The 23,259-nt window shown below is 45.7% G+C and overlaps 1 protein-coding gene across 6 annotated transcripts in view; it reads right to left on the reverse strand.

Moving 5' to 3' along the window:
* The window catches only part of asb2a.1 (ankyrin repeat and SOCS box containing 2a, tandem duplicate 1), an 84,916-nt gene that overhangs the window by 54,086 nt on the left and 7,571 nt on the right, over positions 1-23,259 (reverse strand). For 5 of the 6 annotated variants that reach the window (XM_063043306.1, XM_063043324.1, XM_063043296.1 and 2 more), the window contains exons 2-4: positions 15,569-15,844; positions 9,735-9,833; positions 7,818-7,984 (exon numbers count right to left, since the gene is read on the reverse strand). In XM_063043306.1, coding sequence (XP_062899376.1) covers positions 7,818-7,984; positions 9,735-9,833; positions 15,569-15,825 — 523 coding nt within the window. In that variant the 5' untranslated portion in view covers positions 15,826-15,844. The remainder of the gene's footprint in view (positions 1-7,817; positions 7,985-9,734; positions 9,834-15,568; positions 15,845-23,259) is intronic. The other variant, XM_063043315.1, reaches the window with a different exon arrangement.

The raw sequence follows: 23,259 nt of genomic DNA on the forward strand, positions 1-23,259 counted from the left end.
AGTTGAAATGCCTGCTATTTTTACACTTTTCCTTAATCTAATTACATTTCTGTTCCTCAATGTCCCGTTGGCTATTGGGAGTCTGCAGTACAATCCCACCAGTGTGATTGCACCCTTCCTATTCCTGAGTTCCATCCAAATGGACTCGGTGTCTGACTCTCCATTATGTCTCCCCTGAGTGCAGTTGTGATATTGTCCCTGATTAGTAGTGGCACTCCCCTCCGTCTTTTACCTACTCCTCTATCTTTTCTTAAACTTCAAAAACTTGGTACGGTAATCACCCATTCCTGTCTCTTTCTCAAGCAAGTTTCACTAATAGCTACAAAATTGTAGTTCCACCAGCTGATCCATTCTCTAAGTTCATCACCCTTACCCATAATACCTGTAGCATTAAAATGCATGCACTTCAAATATCCGACCCATCATACCTGTTACTTCGATTTTGCCTACAACACTTTCCCTGACATCTACCTTCTTGGTCCAATCCTTCCCTTACTGACCTGGGGCTCGGGTTCCCAGACCCCTGCAAATCTAGGTTAAACTCACCCAAATAGCATTAGATAGAAAGATAGATAGATCAGTACTTTATCAATCCCAAAGGAAATTACAGTGTCACAGTAGCATTACAGATATACAAATATACAAATATGAGAAGAGAAGTAAGAAAGAATAAAAAATAAGTAACTTGAAATTGTCTAACAGGAGGGAGTCATCACTTCCCCATCTACAAGTTGATTCATTATAGAGCCTAATGGCCGAGGGTAAGAATGACCATCTTCTCAGCCATTCTTTCTTCTGTGCTATCACCCATTCCCACCTGTGCCAGCCCATGACACAGGGAGTAATCCAAAGATTACAACCTTGGAGGGCCTTCCCTTAAATCTCTATATACTCACTGTGTAGGACCTCATTTCCTTTTCTGCCTGTGTCTTTTGTGTCAATGTGCACCACGACCTCTTGCTGTTCCCCATCCCCCTTGAGAACATCCTGCAGCTGAGGAGCAACGCACCATCTCTTTTGCAGCCACAGAATCTCCTTTTCGTCCCCCAACTATCCAGTGCCCTACAACTCCAAGCTTCGGTAGGGCTCTAACGTCAACACTTTCTGAGTCTGCGCAGCCCAAGAAATCGTTTTTATTCTTACCCAAATCTGCTCCTTTTATCCTCTCTCTCCCAACTTCCGTAGGGCTCTCACACCCACACTCATACACCCGTGCCTGAGCCACTGGAAAAAGGCGATAAAATCCCTTAGGATCTGTGGAATTGCTCAGGGTTCTCCTTCACCTCGCCTGCTAGGGCAATTTTGTGCCTTCTTTTAGCCTTCCTGATTACTTTCTGAAGTGTTCTTTTGCATTTCCTGTATTCCATAAGCACCTCATTTGTTCCTACCTGCCTATACTTGCTAATCACCTCCTTTTTTCTCTTAATCAGGGCCTCAATATCTCTTCTAAACCAAGGTTCACTACACTTGTTATCGTTACCTTTTATCCTGACAGACACATACAAGCTTTATACTCTCAAAATCTGACTCTGAAGGCCTTGCACTTACCAAGTACACCTTTGCCAGAAAACAGCCTGACCCAGTCCACCCTGGTCAAATCATTTCTGATACCATCAAAATTGGCCTTTCCCCAATTTAGAATCTTAACCCATGGACTAGATCTATCTTTTTTCATAATTAATTTGAAACTAATGTCATCAAAGTTGCTGGTGAACGCAGCAGGCCAGGCAGCATCTGTAGGAAGAGGTGCAGTCGACGTTTCAGGCCGAGACCCTTCGTCAGGACCTCTTCCTATAGATGCTGCTTGGCCTGCTGCGTTCACCAGCAACTTTGATGTGTGTTGCTTGAATTTCCAGCATCTGCAGAATTCCTGTTGTTTTTGAAACTAATGTCATTGTGATCACCAGATACAAAGTGCACCCCTACACAAACATCTGTCTCCTGCCCTGTCCCATTGCCTAATAGCAGATCCAGTATTACACGCTCTCTTGTTGGAACTTTTACGTACAGATGAAGGAAATTTTCCTGAACACTCTATCCCATCTAGTCCTTTTCCAGTATGGGATTCCTAGTCAATAAGTGGAAAGTTAAAATCTTATGTTTCTTGCAACAGTCTGTAATCTCTCAATAAATTTATTCCTCGAAATCCCACCGACTACATGTTCAATCAGTGTTAGAAGTTATTTCTTTTCCATAGTTTGCCTATTCCATCACCTTCCTTCCAATTTTTCCCTGCCAATCTGACAGATACATGACTCATTCGCCTGTCTTCCCAAAGGTCCATCTTGTTAACCCCTGACCCCTGACTCCTGGCTCAACAATCCGCTCTAAACGTCTGATTGGCTCTCATAACAACTGCTGGTCTCTATCTGTACATGCTGATTTGCTTTCTGCTGAATTTTCTCATCCTCTCTAGCCTGCTCATTTCCGATGCATTATAACTTCTAGAAGGAAATCTTTTATTGTAGCACATGCAATATGTTGGAAGAACCCTGCAGCTCAGACAGCATCTATGGAAATGAAAAACCAGTTGACTTTTCAGGTCAAGACTCTTCTTCAAGACTGAAAAGGAAGGGGGAAGAAGCCAGAATAAGAAGGTTGGGCAAGGGGAGGGAGAAGATGGTAAGTGAGGCCAGTTGGTTGGGGGAAGGAGGATGAAGTAAGAAACTAGGAGGTGATAGGTGGAAAGGGTAAAGGACCAGAGAAGCAGGAATCTGATCAGAGAGGAGAGTGCACCGTGGGAGAAAGGGAAAGAGGAGGGGCACTAGGGGGGAGCGGTAGTCAGGTGAAGAGAAAAGAAGGGCTAAAAGGAGAGCTAGGATTGGGAATGGACCAGGAGATAAAAGGAAGGGGAATAATTACCGGAAGGTAGAGAAATCTATGTTCATGCCATCGGGTTAGAGACTACCCAGATGGAACACGAGGTTTTGCCCTGCCAACCTGAGAGTGGCATTTATCCTGGCAGAAAAGGATGTCATGTTGAAATGGGAATGGGATTGCAATTAAAATGATTGGCACTGGGAAGTCCTGCTTGTTGCAAATGGAACGAAGGTGATCAACAAAGCAGCCCCCCAATCTACGTTGGGTCTAACTAAATCTTTCTCCTCCTTCAGTAGTCCCACCATTTAAGACATGGCAGGTCTGTACCTTATCACATTCTGCCTATTTTGGTGGTGTGCCCTCTAATTCTCAGAATTCGAAAGCAAAAAAAAATCTGTTATAGGCTGCTATGTAGCTAGAAGTTCCGGTGATGTGCAATTTTTCCAGATTTCTACCCTGTGTGACAATTTTTCCAGTCCCATCTTCAATTGCTTTGTGTTCTCATATCATGTTTACTTCAAAGCAGACAGCTGTTGCATGAGAATTTGACTTCTCTGCTCATAGATCTCGAGGAGAGAGCCAACTTTAAACAACTTCTATAATTATCACACAATATTCTTAAATAAACAGTGACAGAAATAGTAAACATCTGCTCACGTTCTAATTTTTCACTGGTAATAGCATCTCCATGGAACTATACCCCTGGGGATTGTGTGGCACATTTTCTCCACCAGATAGATGCTTCAATTATTCTCTGCTTTATTTAAAAACATTTGGCAGCTTTAAAATAAAAACATTAATTTTTGAGACATCTTATCTATTTGGCACATTGATTATTTTTTAACCCTGGAGACTGCAGATCGAGTTAGGGTTGTCTTTAAGTTTGCAAAGAGATCGAATTGGAGTAGCTTTCAAATGTATGAACAGTTCTAGTTAGTGTAGCCTTCAAATATATGAATATTTCTAGTCAGGATAGATGTTATGTCTTGCAACTGCAAAGCATTAAATTAATTCAAAGAATACAAAGGACTCTGGGAATACGGGTCAAGTTCAAGTTTACTTTAAGCAAGGTGTGCACATATCATGGGATGATTTAAACAAACAAGACTACTTAATCAAGGTACATACACACACACAAGATTACTCAAATATTATTGAAATATCAAATGCAAAACAGTAGCCTCAAATTTACGAACATCCTGCCATATTTATAGCTATTTTACAGAAGTTCACAAATTAGTTACTTTCACATCATCTTATTTCTAATGTAACTCAAGGTCTGTTAAAGAAATACCCCACAGTCTTCGTTCAAATATGAATTTAAGAGTATAAAGGATACTCACTGTTTTAACCATAAACAACTTCAAAGCATTAGGATCACATTAGACTTTTGCTCTCTTTACAGTAATAAATGCATGTATAAGCCCAAACCAATATAATTCAAGATTCAAATTTATTTATCACAAGTACACTGAAAAATACAGTGAAATGCTTTATTTGCATTAACATCCGACACACCTGAGGATGTACAGGGCAGCCTGCAAGCGTTACAACACATTCTGGGACCAACAGAGCATTCCCATAATGCTTAGCGGAACAACATGAGAAACAATAAAACAGAAAACAACCAGTGACAAAATAACAACGAGAAAACAAGCCTTGTTCCTCCCTCCTATCCACCTACCCACGCACATAAGCAGTCCTCCAGCCCCAGAAGAGTCGGCTTTTGGATTCCAGGCTCCAGTGGGGACAGACTCACAGATACTGAGACTTCGACTTCCCCAGTGGGCTCGTAGAGACTTGCAGACCCACAGTTCTGGCCGCCAGGCATGACGGACAGTGCTCAGTAAGCTCACTCTGTATACACACACACAAATATTGCCTTGACATTCTGCTGCCGTTGTGCTGGGTGTGCGCACTTCAATGTCTTCCCCCCTCATCATGGGTTTTAAACTGAGCTGACGTGTTCAGTTTGCCACGATGGTGCCTTTCCCGCCATACACGGTGGAATATTCCACTTCTTCAGTAATGCGGATGTGTAGATGTGTATATATTGTTTGTATACTGTATTCAAGGCCGATACTTCTGTCTATTTTGTAATATGATTGTAACTACATTGTGGGATGCATCATATTCCGATTCATGTGTAGTCTTAAGTTAACTTTGTGGGTAATTAAAAGTGATACGTCCTGGTGCGTAAAAAAGAGAGGCTCATTGCTTTTGCTAGGGGAGAGAGAGAGAAATCGACCTGCCAGGAATTCACACTGGACAAAGCATGGAGCTATTTGATGCACTATCAATTACTCCAAAAGATTGGAAGTAGAGTAAATACTGAAAGGCTTTTAATGGTAAAATGGACCCATGACCATGCTGAGTATCTGCCCCTGGACTGAGGGAGGAGCAGTGACACAATCGCCTTTATTCAGGGGTCTGTGGGAGGAGCCACAGGAGCAGTCAGCAGAGGGGCGTGTCCAGACAGGTAACCCAGTTACAACATATATATATATATGGTTTACCACACTATTTTATAGAGTTTTCTGGTAGATATCTTCTTTGTAAATATTGGCAGTTTTCTTTTTGCTATTTTTGCTAATACTTGTAAGTTTGATTTTTGACACACCTTAGAAGCACCCTTGTACAAAAGTGATAAGCCATTTTATTTTTCTTTGGTCAAAACCCACGTATCGTAACACCAGCTTTCCAATCAACCCTCAGACCTCGATCCTCTGCATCGACCCAGGTCCACCGTTCACCAACCACTAGGCCTCAAACGCCAAACTCGCCGATGTTGGAACCCTGAACACTAGGCCTCAAACTCCAGTCCCACCAATTCACACACCTAGGAGGTCATCGGACCTCATTCTCCTGCCCACAAGGAACTCCAGCTCAGTGCCCTTACTGTACATACGCTCAGTGGAGAGAGAAGAGATTGCAGATGCTAGAATCAGCATCAGCAGTCCCTCATGTCGCCGCTGTATGCTCCATTGGGGGTCTCTTCAAGGTATGCTGGCTCTGATGAGGTTTTCCTGCTCTCTCTGATGTGAGTTCTATGAGACTCTCTCTCACTACTTCCACTCTCTGGTTTCAACCCTGCAGACTGTTTATTCTGTGTATGTTACACTGATACTGTTGTGTACCCTTAATCTGGTTGTGTATTATCTATTACATGTTTACAACACACTCTTCCTTAGTACCTGGACTATTTCCAAGGTTGCAATGCACATGTTATTCTTCATTTTAAAAGCTCTTTGGCCAAGCGACTAGAACAACTCGGGGCGTCGGAGTGTGAGTTCAATTCCAGAGCAATCTGTAAGGAATTTGTACATCTCCCCATGACCTCTGGGTGCCCAAGTTTTCTCTCAAAGTTCAGAAACGTACCGGTTAGTAGGTTAAGACCACAAGACATTCAAGCAGAATTAGGCCATTCAGCCCATCATGTCTCCTCTGCCATTCCATCATGGCTGATTTATTATTCCTCTCAACCCCATTCTCACATCTTCTCCCCATAACTTTTAATGCCTGACTAATCAAAAATACTTTAAATATATCCAATGACTTAGCCCCCACACCACTTTGTGGCAATGAATTCCACAGATTCATCACCTCTGAATAAAGAAATTCCTCCTCATCTCTGTTCTAAATGGACGTCCCATTGTTGTGAGGTTGTGCTTCCTGGTCCTAGATGCCCCCACCATAAGAAACAGCCTCTCTATATCCACTGTATTTAGGCATTTCAATACTTGATAGATTTCAGAGATTCCCCCTCGACCACAAGTCTGCTGTCACCAGTACAATTTTGTCTTCAGTGGTGTGCTGGGATAATGGCATCAACACGGGTGATGCCAACAGGTTCAGTAAACTGATTAGAAAGGCTAGCTCGGTTATAGTAGTCAAACTGGACACACTGGAAGCTGTGGTAGAATGAAGGACCCTATGGAAAATCCTGGCAATTCTGGACAATATTTCTCACTCTCTGCAGGTCACCTTGGCTAAACAGAGGAGCACTTTTAGTAATAGACTAAAGGCTGATTTATACTTGTACGTACCAACTTACGCCGTAGCCTACGCAAGTGGGCTACGCTGTTGTGAGCATTTATACTTGTGCGTTGGTGTGTCTGCGTCACTCTGCAATTCAGGCACGTACATGTATGTGCACATCACGCATGCGCACATACCTGCCCGTGCAAGGCTTCATGGTCATGGTAGTCTTTCTCGGAGTAAACAAGTTTAAAGCGAGCATCTTTTTCATAAAAGCGAAATGTGTCCTCCAGAATTTCGGAGGTCTGTAAAGCTTTATGGAAAGCATTGCAGCCAGAGTTCCTTCCCTGCCCTTCAGTCGCCCAATGGGAAGCTATTGCAGTGTAGGAGGAAATGCGATGCGACCAAACGGATCAATCACAGTTGTTGCGGTCTGCGATGCCGTGACGCGTAGTTACATTTTGGGAGAGGTGCACGTCAGGCTACGGCGTAGGGATCCGCGTAGGCACTGCGTAGGGTTCGTACCTACGCTGTACCTACGGCATCGATTTGACGCACAAGTATAAATCAGCCTGAAGACAACTGTGCTGCTCCAAAGAGCGCTATATGAGGTCATTCTTACCCTCGGCCATTAGGCTCTATAATGAGTCAACCTATAGTTGGGGAAGTGATGACCCCCTCCTGTTAGACTGTTTGTTATAACTTATCTTTAATTCTTTCTACTTCTAATATTCATATCTGTGCACTTGTAATACGACTGTGACATTGTAATTTCCTTTGGGATCAGTAAAGTACTTATGGTTGTTCTAATCTCCTGCGAGTACAGGCCTAGGACCATTAAACACTCCTTATATGTCAACCATTTCATTCCGGGATCATTCTTGTGAACCTCCTCTGGACTCTCTCCCAAACCATATGGCTTTCAATTCCTTTGCCATGTTCCTTCCCCGTCAGGCTCTATGTCATGAAATTAAAACATCAGGCCAGTCATTCCTGAAGCCACCCAGTCACTTACTAACCTGACAGCAGCAATTTCACGCATCCTGGTTTGTTGTAAAAGACGGCTTCATGCAGAGGGATCCAACCATCCGGATTTGGCGTGCAAAGGTTCTTCCCTGCTTGTATCATTCTCTTCAGAGCTTCTTCGTCCCCTTTACTAATTGCTATGGCAACAGGATCAGGCTCCCTGGAATCAAACATGGCCAGATGAAGTAAGACCATTAGACATAGAGGCAGAATTAGGCCATTCAGCCCATCGCACCTACTCTGCCATTGCATCATGGCTGATTTATTATCCCTCTCAACCCCATTCTCCTGCCTTCTCCCTGTAACCTTTGACACCCTGATTAAACAGGAACCTGCTTTAAATATACCCAATGACCTGGCCTCCACAGCCATCTGTGGCATGTTTGCACTTTATCCCATTGTAAAACACTTTTGAACTACATTCTCTGTATGGAAAGTGCTCTATAAGTAAAGTTATTAGTAGTATTTATTTTTTCTCACCTCAAGCTGGTAAAACCTGAGGCACAGGCATAGCCAAGCACACTCATTTCTCAATTGCTAGGAACTTTTGGACTATTCTAGTGATGTTTAGTATTGTGGCTTTCTGGAAATTTACATAAAAATTGTTCTGTAGGCCTAATTGTTTAATGCTATTGTGTAGTGACTTTGGGGTGACACCAGTTGTAGATATTACTGTTGGGACAATGCATACCTTGTTCATGTTCCATAGTCTTGCAATTTCCTTTTTTAATTCCACGTCTTTCTGGTGTTTTCCCCTTTAGTGATTTCTGTATGTTACATGTGCTTGGAATGGTTGTATTGCTTTTGCTTGTTTATCTTGCAATATTTTATCCGGACTGTTATTATGGATTATCCTATCTGTAATAATGGATCAGTCATAATATAGTTTGTAGGAATCTGATTCTAAAACTAAATCAGGCCTGTATTTATAATCAGTTATGGTGTCTTTTATGGGTTTCTATCTTAAAGAAAGATTTTAATGAATGATGTTTGCCACTTGATTGCACTTGTGTTAGTAATCAAATTGAGTTAAATTGCTGTAATGTGTTGGATTGTTTCTGCTTCTAGAAAGAACTGTTCTCTAAGCCAGGCGCTTGACACTTCCTTGTCGACATCTAGTCTGCTCAGCTGGTGGGGATGTCTTCCATAGGGTCATGCTGCTCCATTGGTTAACTCTTTCTTCAAGGGCAATAATTTCTTCATTTTCCTGGGTTGTGCTTTCATTTAAGTTTTGAGGTGTGTGCTTCTTATCAGAATTGCATATGCTCATATGGAGCGCTGAATCCTGTTTTCCTTGATGAAAATATATCCTCAGAAATTTTATCTGACAGTTGTGTAAATTTCCTACACCTGTTCTGCCCCAGGTAGTGTCAATCTCAGCACGTTCGAGTGGACATAGTGTTTTCTCAACTTGGTCATTTCAGTTCTTATTTTTCTTTGTAAATTTTCCAGATTGGTTTCTGACTAAGATATTATGCCTAAAGCAACAGTAAAAGTGTTTATTGCCTTTGTTATATTTTCACTACTGAACTCTGCTCCGCAGATTTTCTTAAGTCTTGAGGTAAGTTCTGCTGAAAGTTTTCCCCTTATCACACTATGATCTGTTTTCTTTGCCTGTTGAAATACGTTCCATATTCATCCAGCGGCTGTACTGTACCCCGCTGCTCCGCTTTACATTCTCCCAGCTCTATTTCCCTTTATGCTTAATATTCTGCACTTATCTAATCCAAAGTTCATGTTTACAACGTTAGAAAATAGTTCTACTATTTGAATTAATTGCTTAATTATTATCACTGGGTTTTTATTTTTCTCAGCGCGAGCTGGCAGAATGCGAGATCCCGGCATCGCCAAGCAGGCTCGTTGTTATTATGATTAATCTCTCCCGCGCCGGAACAACGCCACACACTTACGCTGCCGGTTTGGAGACGGGGAACGGTCTGCCGTCGTATCTTCTGGAGAAGGCTGACCTCGGAGGGTTCGCTGAGGGAGCAGCGCCGGTCACCGGCGACCTGAGAGAGGGTCGAGAATAAAAAAGCTGAAAGTATTTTGGATAAGAGAAGCCCGTCATCTTGTTGTCCCCCGCAGTCTCTTTTTTTTTGTGTCAATGTGAACAGCCGGGCTCCACTCTGCGCTCGCACGTGTTTATTTTTGGCTTCCAGACGCCAAGGGACTGTTTGACCATATAAGACAATAGACTGAGAGTTGTGTCAGACGGAAAGTGGACACTTCGGGGCAGAACATCGCTCAGGGCAGGAGCAGACAATCTTACAAACGATCCCTGTCACTTCCAAGTGGAGTTGATTTATAGGGGCATCTTTAAACTGCTATAATACTCCGCCCCTCGTTAGTTTCCCGAGACAAATCCGTGATCCCAAAGCCAAAAAATAAAGGGCAGAGCAACAATGAAAAATCTGTTGAACGTGGGCGCGCAGTGAAAATCCACAGCAGGTCCCGGCTTTCGGGGCAACACGGGGTGACAGTGACAAACGAGGATAATCGTGTATCCCGGTGGAGGCAGAAGCTGGAAGGGGGGGGGGAAACTCAAGTGCGATGCACGGTGGCTTAAGGCAGTTATAGCTGTGATGGTAATGGGGATGAGCTCCCACTACCTACTAAATGCTCCCAATGTCGGCAACTCCATTAGCCTCTGACAACCAAGTCCAGCTCCTGGCCTAGTGCCCGGCGGAACCGCTTCTACTAACAGGAGAACGGGCAAAGGTGGGTTATTGGTGCCTTTAAGCCGAAAGGGAAAATTTCAGAGTTGGAGTCCGTAAGGCAGTCCTGGGTTGAGTTGACGATGACTGGCGTCTCCGGCGACGCTGCTGGTGTCAAACTGTAACGGTTTTCACCTTTTCTACCGATTCATCCGCTGCGTGGAGAGAGTTCGGGGGGTGGGGGGAGCCTGCTGCGCCGGCAACAGCTTGCTCTCCATATCCTACTGTCCTGGCTTGGGTAGGAACTTCGCTGGGCATCCAGGACGCAGTATCCACGATCGACCCGTGGGACGAAAGGAGGGCGATTGTAATCAGGGAGGGGAGAGCAGGCATTCCATTCAAACACCTGCTTCCAGTTCAGATGGGACAGAACAGACTATCTAACCTGGACCCGGATCGTAATGTTTTCAAGCCGAGGAGTGGTAGTGGGGACAAGCTCCCACCGGCATGCGCCTCAAATAGCCTCTGACAACCAAGTACAACTCCAGGCCTTCTCATGTGGCTTAGCCTCTAAGCCCGGTGGAACTGTTTCTACTGACAGGAGAAGGGGCGAAGGCGGGTCCTGGTGCCTTAAAACCAGTGCTTCGGGTAGGTGGAGCTCGTCAGCCTGGGATAGCAGTCCATCTAAGAGAGGGAAAACTCTGATTTCAAACCTCCGCTGCCTTGCGGCCATACCCACTCGTGAGAAAGGCTTCGGGAGTAAACCCTGAGGGCAAATCTGGAGCTGGAGTCCCTAAAACAGTGCGACGTTGCCTTCAACCTCATTCTGGCAACTCCTGCGACGACGCTGGTGCCAAGCTGTATCGGCCCTTGCCCTTCGCTTGGACAACATCGGTGTCGTGGAGAGGGGAGACTTGCAGCATGGGCAACTGCTGGTCTTCCGGACAACCTTGCCCAGGCCTGCGCCCTGGAGAGGACACTAGGCTTTCCAGGCGCAGGTCCATGGTCTGGCGAGACTAACGGATGCCACCACCACCCCCACCCCGGACCCGTGACACCTCCTCATTAGTCAGGAAGGCACAGTGGTGTCTACAGTTTCTGAGGAGACTGAGGCGCGCAAGGCTGCCGTCTCCATTTTAACAGCTTTCTACAGGAGCATCATCGGGGCATTCCTATCTGGCGGTATCAGTGTGTGGTACAGAAGCTGCGAGTTACCGCGCCACAAGATACTACAGAGGATAGCAAAAACCGCCGAGAGGATCACTGGGGTTTTGTGACATTTACCCGAAGCACTGTTGAGGATCCCTACCACATCCCACAATCTCTTTGACCCACTACTATCAGTCAAGACGCACCGGAACGTCAGGACTAGACTGCCAGACTGGGTAACAGCTTCTTCCCTCGGGCTCTGAGACCTGCCGCCACCGAGGTTTCATCACTATGACAGCGAACTGTTTGCTGTTTATCTCTGCTGCGCGCCATGCGTTTTGAATTATATTTTATTGACGTGCTGTGGTCATATTTTGTTTCATGTATGTGATATATTGTCACAGAGTGCGCTGGCAATATCAGAACCCAACAGCAGGAAAGACAGACGGCGGCGAGAGGTTATTCACAGTAATTCCAAACTCAGCCCAGCGACCCCGCGGGAAGTAGCATTCTCAAAACCGGGACCCCTACGATTAGCGCTAATCGGACATCCACAAGTAACTCGGAATTCCAGAGCCCATCTAAGTAAACTTAAACAGAAAGCGCCAGGAGATCGCATTAAGTGCGAGTCGCTCGAGATAAACACAAGGACCTCTAAACGATTAAGGACTCGCGTGAAACAATTTTGATGTGTGTTGCTTGAATTTCCAGCATCTGCAGAATTCCTCAGTTTACAACAATTAACCTATTCGGGTGCTCTATAAAACCTCGGAGACCAACGCTCTCCGGCGCCCCGCACAGGCCCGAGGGGGCCTCACTACACGGACAAACACGCACCCTGGTCCGTGGTGCGGACGAATGTTGTTTTGTTTGGTTGTATACATTTACACAGCCGGATAACTATAAACTCGAACTTGAACCCGAGTCCCTTAGATGGTCAGCAGGATTTTCCCACGATTCAACGGCAACTTCTTCCCCTTCACCGTCAGATTTTCGAACGGACAATGGACCCAAACACTGCCCCGTTATTCCTCTCTTTGCCCTGTCTATTTATTTTTCAGCTTAGAGCTACGTATGTACGACTGCCCAAAGCAACGATTTCCACGTCACATAAAATCTGAATTTAGGAGCATCTGCGGATGCTGCAAATCCAGAGTAACACACACAAAATGCTGGAGGAGCTCAGCAGGTCAGGCAGCATCTATGCAAATGAATAAACAGACGATGTTTTTAGCCAGGACCCTCCTACAGGTCTGGAAAGAAAGGGGAGGAGCCAGAATACGCAGGCGGCGGGGGGGCGGGTGCGGGGGGGTGCGGAGTGCAAACTGGAAGAATAAGAACATAGAACATAGAATAGTACAGCGCAGTACAGGCCCTTCGGCCCACAGTGTTGTGCTGACCCTTAAGCCCGGCCTCCCATATAACCCCCCCACCTTAAATTCCTCCATATACCTGTCTAGTAGTCTCTTAAACTTCACTAGTGTATCTGCCTCCACCACTGACTCAGGCAGTGCATTCCACACACCAACCACTCTCTGAGTAAAAAACCTTCCTCTAATATCCCCCTTGAACTTCCCACCCCTTACCTTAAAGCCATGTCCTCTTGTATTGAGCAGTGGTGCCCTGGGGAAGAGGCACTGGCTATCCACTCTATCTATTCCTCTTATTATCTTGTACACCTCTATCATGTCTCCTCTCATCCTCCTTCTCTCCAAAGAGTAAAGCCCTAGCTCCCTTAATCTCTGATCATAAGAAAGGGGAGGAGCCAGATTATGCAGGCGGGGCCGGGGGGGGGGGTAGAAGCTGGAAGGATAAGTATAAACACAGGAGATTCTGTTAATGCTGAAAATCCGAAGTAACACACAGAAACGCCGCACCGACAGGAAGGAATCAACTGAAATTCTTCTTCAGAAACTTCGACTCCATCGATGCTGCCGGACCTGCCGAGTTCCTCCAGCATTTTGCACATGTTGCTTCAAAAGGATAAGCACCAGGAGGGAGATTAGCGGGGAATGACAAGGGAATCACTGAGAGATCGATCCCTGTGGCAAGCGGAGGGTGAGGTGGAGGCCAAGATGCGATTGCTGGTGGGTTACATTGAGGATGGTGGAGGCTGTGCAGAATGATGTGCCAGACACAAAGTTCGTCAGGTGGCAGGTTATTTATTTAATAATAATAAACCTGATAATGATATGAAGAAAAAGCCTTCAGAGGAACTTAACGTGTCTGGTAGCATGCGTGAAGGGAAACGTACAGTTGATTTTTCTGGAGCAGGTGAAGGGCCTCGACTTAATATGTGATCTCTTTATTTTCCACTACTGCTCCTGCAGCTGGCTTGTTTCTCCTCCTCTCTCCCCCTCTCTCCCCTCTCTCCCCCTCTCTCCCCCTCTCCCCCCTCCCCGTCTCTCCCCTCTCTCCCCCTCTCTCCCCTCTCTCCCTGTCTCTCCCCCTCTCTGCCCCCTCTCCCTGTCTCTCCCCATCTCTCCCCCTCTTTCCCCCCTCTCCCCGTCTCTCCCCCTCTCCCCCTCTCCCCCTCTCCCCATCTCTTCCCTCTCTCCCCTCTCTCCCCGTCTCTCCCCCTCTCTGCCCCCTCTCCCTATCTCTCCCCCTCTCTCCCCCTCTCCCTGTCTCTCCCCATCTCTCCCCCTCTCCCTGTCTCTCCCCCTCTCTCCCCCTCTCCCTGTCTCTCCCCATCTCTCCCCCTCTCCCTGTCTCTCCCCCTCTCCCCGTCTCTCCGTCTCTCCCCTCTCTCTGTCTCTCCCCCCTCTCCCCCTCCCCCTCTCTCCCCATCTCTCCCCCCTCTCCCCTCTCTCCCCATCTCTCCCCCTCTCTCCCCCTCTCCCCGTCTCTCCCCTCTCTCCCCCTCTCTCCCCTCTCTCCCCATCTCTCCCCCTCTCTGCCCCCTCTCCCTGTCTCTCCCCATCTCTCCCCCTCTCTCCCCCCTCTCCCCGTCTCTCCCCATCTCTCCCCCTCTCTCCCCGTCTCTCCCCCTCTCCCCGTCTCTCCCGTCTCTCCCCTCTCTCCCCTCTCTCCCCCTCTCCCCTCTCTCCCCCTCTCTCCCCCTCTCTCCCCCTCTCCCGCTCTCTCCCCCTCTCTCTCCCCCTCTCCCCGTCTCTCCCCTCTCTCCCCCTCTTCCCCTCTCCCCGTCTCTCCCCTCTCTCCCCCTCTTCCCCTCTCCCCTTCCCCCTCTCTCCCCATCTCTCCCCCTCCCCCCTCTCCCCATCTCTCCCCCCTCCTCTCTCCCCATCTCTGCCCCCTCTCTCCCCCTCTCCCCATCTCTCCCCCTCTCTGCCCCCTCTCCCCGTCTCCCCCTCTCCCCCTCCCCTCTTTCTCCCTGCCTCCTCACCCCCCCAGCTCTCTGTCTTTTCCTCTCTAGCTCAGTCTGTAGACCACGTGTGTGTATGTGTGTGGGTGCAAGCTCTTGCACATCTTTAAAAGGCGATGCCTCAGAAAGGCAGCACCCATCACTAACGACCCCTATCACCCAGGACACGGCCTCTTCTCGTTACTACCACCAAGGAGGAGGTACAGGACCTTGAAGATCCAAACTCAATGCTTCAGGAACAGCTTCTTTCCCTCCACCATCAGATTTCTGAATGGACAATGAATCATAAACTCTACTTTTTTCTCTACTTTTGCTCTCTTTTTACTACTTAGTTAATTTAATTCTTATTTATATTTCTTATTGTAATTTATAGTTTTAAAATAATGTATGGCACTGCACGGCTGCCACAAAACAACTAATTTCATGACAAGTTCAAGTTCGAGTTTAGTACCCATGACTATAGCTAAATGAAACCGTGTTCCTCTGGGGTCAGGGTGCAAAGCATTATCACCAACAGTCACACACAGCACAAGGCACATAAAGCACGTATGTCAGCGATACTTAACCTGATTTTGACTCTGTGGCTCGCTGTCCGTTCAAACACGCGTGTGCTCACCTGTTCTTGGGGCATGGCTGGGGTCCCAAAGCCCGGACAGCTGGATGATTGCCCTGAGCTTGGGCTCGGGCTAGGGCCCTGGGGTGAGTCGGCACTGTCGAACCGGGAGGCTGGGCGGAGGAGGAAGAAGTGACAGAGAGGCTTTGCTCTACTGCCATCTGAATGAGCTCGTCCTCACTCAGGCTGCTGTACAGACTGTATTCCTCCTGGCCGAAGGTGTGGCCCGAATCACGGCTGCCTGTGACCCGTGTCGCCATCCTCCCACAGTGGTAGCAGCTGTAGGGGAAGAAGTACCCAAAGATTGTTAAAACACCTGTGCCTTGCCAAGTTTTCTTTAAAAATTTGCCACATTCCTTGCCATCTGTGTCCAATTCTGTTTAAAAAAATCTGGGAGCTTCTGGACAACTAAATTCTTGAGGCGTAATTTCAAAGGAGATGTGAAGGTCAAGATTTTTGCACAGAGAGTGGTGGGTGCCTGGAGTGAGCTGCCTGGCGTGGGGGTAGAGGCAGATACAGTAGGGACATTTAAGAGACGTTTAGATAGACACAAGAATGTGAGGGAGATGGACACTGTGTAGGCAGAGGGGATTAGTTTAGTTGGCCACTAGATCGGCACAACATTGTGGGCTGAAGGGCCTGTTCCTGTGTTTTAAACATAATCTAATCTAATCTGTCTGGTCTATACATGTGTTGACTTGGAGAAAGTTTCCACCACATACTGAACAGGACGTCTTATATCAGCCTGGCATGACCCATTGGAGAATGCAAACATGTGATGACATTTTCCCACTGTTGCTCCCACACTGTGACATCTTCGTGGAGATGGTACTGAAAGGCAGGCAGAAAATTGATGAGAAGCGAAGGGCGGGGAGGTGGGGGGTGTGGCACGATGCAGAGAGTGCCATTCTGTGGTGCTTTTTAACGTTGCTTTTAGAGCTGTCTCATACAGCTTTACATAAAACCATATGACTTAGGAGCAAGTTTAGGCCTTCTGACCATTCCATCATGGCTGATTCATTATCCCTCTCAATTCCATTCTCCTGCCTTCCCCCGTAACCTTTGACATCGTGACTAATCAGACCCATCCAAATCCACTTTAAATATACCCAATGACTTGGCCTCCACAGCCGTCTATGGCAATGAATTCCACAGATTCACCACCCTCTGGTAAAAGAAATTCATCAGCTCTGTTCCAAATGGACTTCTCTCTATTCTGAGGCTGTGCCCTTTGGTCCTACTCTCTCCCTCTGTAGGAAACATCCTCTCCACATCCACTCTATATAGGCCTTTCAATACTCCTTAGGTTTCAGTAAGTTACCCCTTCATTCTTCTGAACTCCAGTGAGTACAGACCCAGAGCCATCAAAAGCTGCTCATACGTTAACCCCTTCCAGGAATCATACAGGCGATCAAGTACTTTTGAGGTCTAACCACTATGACTGTCCCTAAATTGGATGCAGTGGGGCCTCGCAACTCAGCCTCTGTTGTGCTGTATCAGATCATCCAACTCGCTGCAGTCTCTGAGTTTTCAGATCTCCCTCCTGGACACCCCAAAACCAGAGTCAACATCACCTCTGTTTACAGAGCATGGTGCATGCCTGGCAGGTGGCAGGACAGTGGCAAAGAATCACAGAGCAGCAAACAATGCACATTGAGAAACACTTGTGGTAACACAAGTTTAAAGAGCAAGATACGACAACATTATGTCCTTGTTTTCACATCCCTCCACGGTCTCAGCCCTTCCTTTCACTGTATTCTCCTCAGGCTCTACATACAAATGATGTAACTGCACTCCTACTCTTAAATAACCCAGCCTTAATGATTCCACTCTTCGGAAGCATGTGCCAAATTCCAGAGGTTTGGAAATTTCACACTAGATGTAACAGAAAAGCCACGGATGTACCGTGGAGAGCAGTCTAACTGGTTGCATCACTGTCTGGTGCAGAGGGGCCACTGCACAGGATCGGAAAGAGCTGCAGAAAGTGATCAACTCAACCAGCACCACCATGGGCACTATTCTCCCCAGCACTGAAAACGCCTTTCATTTGTTTATTTATTCAGATATTATTTACTGAGATTCCATTCAGAATAGGCCTTCCAGCCCCTTGAGCTGCATTGCCAGCATCCCCCTGATTTAATCCCTGTCTAAACATGGGACAATTAACAATTAACCAAACAACCAATACATGCTGTGGACTGTGGGAGGAAACTGGAGCACCGGGAGCAAACCCATGGGGAGAAGGTACAAATTCCTTACAGGCAGCGGTGTGAATTGAACCAGTTTTGCCTGTACTGTGAAGCTTTGTGCTAACCACTACACTACCGTGCCCCCCATCTCCAAAAGGTGATGCCTCAAAAAGGCTGCATCCATCATCAAACACCAACATCACCTCGGACGTGTCCTCTTCTCATTGCTACCATCGAGGAGGAGGTACAAGAGCTTGAAGGCAAACACTCAATGTTTCAGGAACAGCTTCTTTCCCTCAGCCATCAGATTTCTGGAAGGACAATGAACCCGTGTCCTCCAAAAGGACCACATCCTTGTCGTGGTTTGGAGGCTTGCGTGTCTCAATGACCCGGAGAGCTGTGTTGGCTGGAGTCAGGGCTTTATGCTTTGATTCTTGGTAAGGTCACCCATGCCAGGTCATAGGGTAGATGACAGACTAGGAGTGGTCTACTGGTCCTCCAGGTTTAGGGGCTCAGCTCAGACCTAACTACCCTCTGGTCATATAAAGCCATTTCAGAAACAGCACAGAAGAATCCTTCTACATCTGAGTGGCCAAGGACAGAGAGAGATGGAGGACTTCATTGCTGCCCTAAACACCAGCGGCGTAACGGAAAGTAAGTAAGTAATGAAGCGATGTGCACCTCCTCACTATTGTCTGTTTTTCTTTGCTCTCTTTTTGAACTATTTATTTAATTTAATTTTGTATATATGATTTCTTACTGTAATTTATAGTTTTGTTTTATTATTACGTATTGTAATGTATCCGGAAGCAGGGTGGAGATAGCAGAGGAGGTGCAAGGCGCTCTTTCCCTCTGCTAGCCTGGAGATCACCCCTGGGCAGGGTGTAGCACCTGCTTAGCCCCCGATCAGGGTCACGTGAAGCCATGGGAGCAGCTGGTGCATATCACAAGTCCTGGATATGCAACCACTGATGCCAGGCAGACAATCTCCGAAGAGTATTGACAATGGCTGAGGTTACCCATCTTTCAAAGGCACTGCCCAGAAAATGGCAAAAACAAGCCACCTCTGTAGAAAAATTTGTTAAGACAAATCAAGATCATGGAGACCATGATCGCCCACGTCATACGACAGGGCACATAATGATGATGATGATATATGATGATATTGTACTGATGCCACAAAACAATAAATTCCAAACCACATGCCAGTGATATTAACCCTGATTCTGATTCGGATCCTGAACCGGATCTTGGACTAAGATGTTGATCTCCTTTAGTACATCTTCAAACAGTTTGGATTTTATACAAGTTTTATCAAGTTTTGATAACGTCACTTTCAATTACGTCGTGACTATTTGCTATTTCAAAAGCATAGTATTAATGCATGTGGTTGTTGGTGAAGAGAATATTCACAGTAAACATCGCTTGCTTTTATTTCCCCCAGCAATCATCATTATAGTATCTATTCAGATTCAAAGTAAAAGAGCAACAACTTAAAGATTCAATATTGTTTAACATCATTTCCCGTACACAAGTGTAAAAGGAATGAGTCATAGATGTGAACAGCACTGAATCAGACCATTTGGCCCTTCCAGTCCTGCCGAACCATTTGATCTGTTTACTCCCATTGACATGCACCTGAACCATAGCCCTCCAAACCCCGGCCATCCAAACCTCTCTTGTATGCTGAATTTGTGCTCGCATGCACCACTTACACTGGCAGCTCGTTCCACACTCTCAGCACCCGCTGACTGAAGAAGTTTCCCCTTATGTTCCCTATAGCCTTTCTACCTCTCGCCCTTAACCCATGACCTCTACTTGTTGTCCCAAACAACCTCAGTGGAAAAAGCCTACTTGCATTTACCCTATCTATATCCCTCTTAATGTTTTATACCTTGAACAAATTTTCTCTCAATCTTCTACATTCCAAGTCGTGACCTATTCAATCTTTTCCTGTAACTCAGGTCCTCCAGACCTGGCAACATCTTTGTAAATTTTCTCTGTACTCTTTCAACCTTGTTTACATCTTTCCTGTAGATGGGTGACCAGAACTGTACACAATACTCCAAATTAAGCCTCACCAACATCTTCTGATCACAATACAATTAATTTCAACATGAAATTTGATAGAGGGAAAGCAAAGTCTGATGTAGCAGTATTTCAGTGGAGTAAGGGAAATTACAGTGGTATGAGAGAGGAGTTGGCCAAAGTAAATTGGAAGGAGATGCTGGCAGGGATGTCAGCAGAGCAGCAATGGTGTGAGTTTCTGGGAAAAATGAGGAAGGTGCAGAACACATATATTCCAAAAATGAAGAAATATTCAAATGGTAAAATAGTACAACCATGGTGACAAGGGAAGACAAACCTACTGTAAAAGCAAAAGAAAAATTAGTGGGAAGATTGAGGATTGGGAAGTTTTTAAAAACCTACAGAGAGCAACTAAAATCATTAGGAGGGAAAAGATGAAATATGAAATAGCAAATAATATCAAAGTAGATAGAAAGCATAGAAAACCTACAGCATAATACAGGCCCTTCGGCCCACAAAGTTGTGTCGAACATGTCCCTACCTTAGAAATTACTAGGGTTACCCACAGCCCTCTATTTTTCTAAGCTCCATGTACCTATCCAAAAGTCTCTTAAAAGACCCTATCGTATCCACCTCCACCACCATTGCCAGCAGCCCATTCCACGCACTCACCACACTCTGTGTAAAAAACTTACCCCTGACATCTCCTCTGTACCTACTCCCAAGCACCTTAAACCTGTGCCCTCTTGTGGCAGCCATTTCAGCCCTGGGAAAAAGCCTCTGACTATCCACATGATCAATGCCTCTCATCACTTTATACACTGTAAAAGTTTTTTCCAGTATGTAAAAAATAAAAGTGAAATGAGTGTGGATATAGGACCGCTAGAAAATGAGGCAGAAGAAATAATGATGGGGACAAGGAGATGGCAGATAAACTAAATGAGTATTTTGTATCAGTCTTCACAGTGGAAGACACTAGTAGTGTGTCAGATGTTGTAGTGTGTGAAGGTAGAGAAGTAGGTGAAGTTACTATTACAAGGGAGAAGGTGCTCAAAAGCTGAAAGACCTAAAGGTACATCAGTCACCCGGACCAGATGAACTGCATCTTAGGGTTCTGAAAGAGATAGCATTAGAGATAGGGGTGGCACTGGAAATGATCTTTCCAAAATCTTTGGACTCTGCCATGGTGCCAGAGGACTGGAAAATGGCAAATGTCACTCCACTCTTTAAGAAAGGTGGAAGACAGCAGAAAAGAAACTATCGACCAGTTAGCCTGACCTCAGTGGTTGGGAAGATGTTAGAGTCAATTGTTAAGGATGAGGTGATGGAGTACTTGGTGACACAGGACAAGATAGTACAAAGTCAGCATGGTTTCCTTCAGGGAAAATCCTGCCTGATGAACCTGTTGGAATCATTTGCGAAGATTACAAGTAGGATAGATAAAGGGGATGTAGTGGATGTTGTATATTTAGACTTTCAGAAGGCCTTCGACAAGGTGCAACACATGAGACTGCTTACCAAGTTAAGAGCCCATGGTATTACAGGAAAGTTACTGGCATGGTTGGAGCATTGGCTGATTGGTAAGAGGCAGCAAGTGGGAATAAAATCATCCTTTTCCGGTTGGCTGCCAGTGACTAATGGTGTTCCACAGGGGTCAGTGTTGGGACCACTTCTTTTTATGCCGTATAGATGATGGAATAGATGGTTTTGTTACCAAGTTTGTAGATGATACAAAGACTGGTGGAGGAGCAGGTAGTGTTGAGGAAACAGGTAAGATGCAGAAGGACTTGGACAGATTAGGAGAATGGGCAAGAAAGTGGCAAATGAAATACAATGTTGGAAAATGCATGGTCATGCACTTTGGTAGTAGAGAAAAATGTGCAAACTATTTTCTAATCAGGGAGAAAATCCTAAATCTGAGATGCAAAGCGACTTGGGAGTCCTTGTGCAGAACACCCTGAAAGTATATACAAAAGTACATTCCAGTCAAAAGTAAGGACATTAAGCGTGGGGAGTGCCAGCCTTGGATAATTAAGGAAATAAAAGATAGTATCAAATTAAAAGCTCATGTGTACAAAGTCGCAAAGAGTAGTTGGAGACTGGAGGATTGGAAAAACTTTAAAAAGCAACAGAGAACAACTAAACAAGAAATAAGGAAAGGAAAGATAGAGTATGAAAGTAAATTAGCACAAAATATAAAAACAGATAGCAAAAGTTTTTATAAATATATAAAGCAGAAGAGGGTGGCTAAAGTCAACGTAAGTCCCTTGGAAAACAAGAAAGGGAAATTGATATTGGATGATAAGGAAATGGCTGGGGCATTGAACGACTATTTTGTGTCGGTCTTCACGGTGGAGGACACATCTAATATGCCAAAGAAGGATGTTATGGACGAAATGGGACGTGAGGATCTCGATAAAATCACTGTCACTAAAGAGATAGTGATGAGCAGGGCCTGAGGGTACATAAGTCCCCTGGTCCTGATGGGATGCACCCCAGGGTGCTGAAGGAATTGGCAAAGGTTATAGTAGACACATTGGTAATCATTTATCAAAACTCTCCAGACTCTGGGCAGGTCCCAGCAGATTGGAAGACAGCAAATGTCATGCCACTTTTTAAAAAATGATGTAGGGAAAAGATGGGCAACTACAGGCCAGTTAGTTTAACATCTGTAGTCGGAAAAATGCTCAAAGCTGTTATTAAGGAAGAAATATTGAAACATTTAGAAAGGAGTGGTTCCATTAGACAGATGCAGCATGGATTCAGAAAGGGCAGGTCCTGTTCTTTGAAGACATAATGAGTGCAGTGGATAGAGGGGAACAGGTGGATGTCATATACTTGGATTTCCAGAATGCGTTCGATAAGGTACTGCACAAGAGACTTATACATAAGATACGGATGCATGGAGTCAGAGGAGGTGTATTGCCAAGGATAGTGGATTGGTTAACCAACAGAAGGCAAAGAGTTGGTATAAATGGGTGTTTCTCCGGTTGGCAGTCAGTGGTGAGTGGGGTGTCGCAGGGGTTGGTGCTGGGCCCGCAGCTGTTTACCATTTACATTGATGATTTGGAAGAGGGGACTGAGTGTAGTGTGGCAAAATTTGCTGATGACATTAAACTGAGTGGAAAAGCAAATTGTACAGGGGATATAAAAGGAATTCTGCAGATGCTGGAAATTCAAGCAACACACATAAAAGTTGCTGGTGAACACAGCAGGACAGGCAGGATCTCTAGGAAGAAGTGCAGTCGATGTTTCAGGCCGAGACCCTTCAGCAGGACTAGATGTTTCAGGACGAAGGATCTCGGCCTGAAACATCAACTGCACCTCTTCCTAGAGATGCTGCCTGGCCTGCTGCATTCACCAGCAACTTTTATGTGTGTTGCTTGTACAGGGTATATTGAGAGTCTACAGGGGGATATAGATAGGTTAAGTGAGTGGGCCAAGGTCTGGCAGATGGAATACAATACTGGTAAATGT

The sequence above is a fragment of the Mobula hypostoma genome, chromosome 1 (genome assembly GCF_963921235.1).
Source record: "Mobula hypostoma chromosome 1, sMobHyp1.1, whole genome shotgun sequence".
Lineage (NCBI taxonomy): Eukaryota > Metazoa > Chordata > Chondrichthyes > Myliobatiformes > Myliobatidae > Mobula > Mobula hypostoma.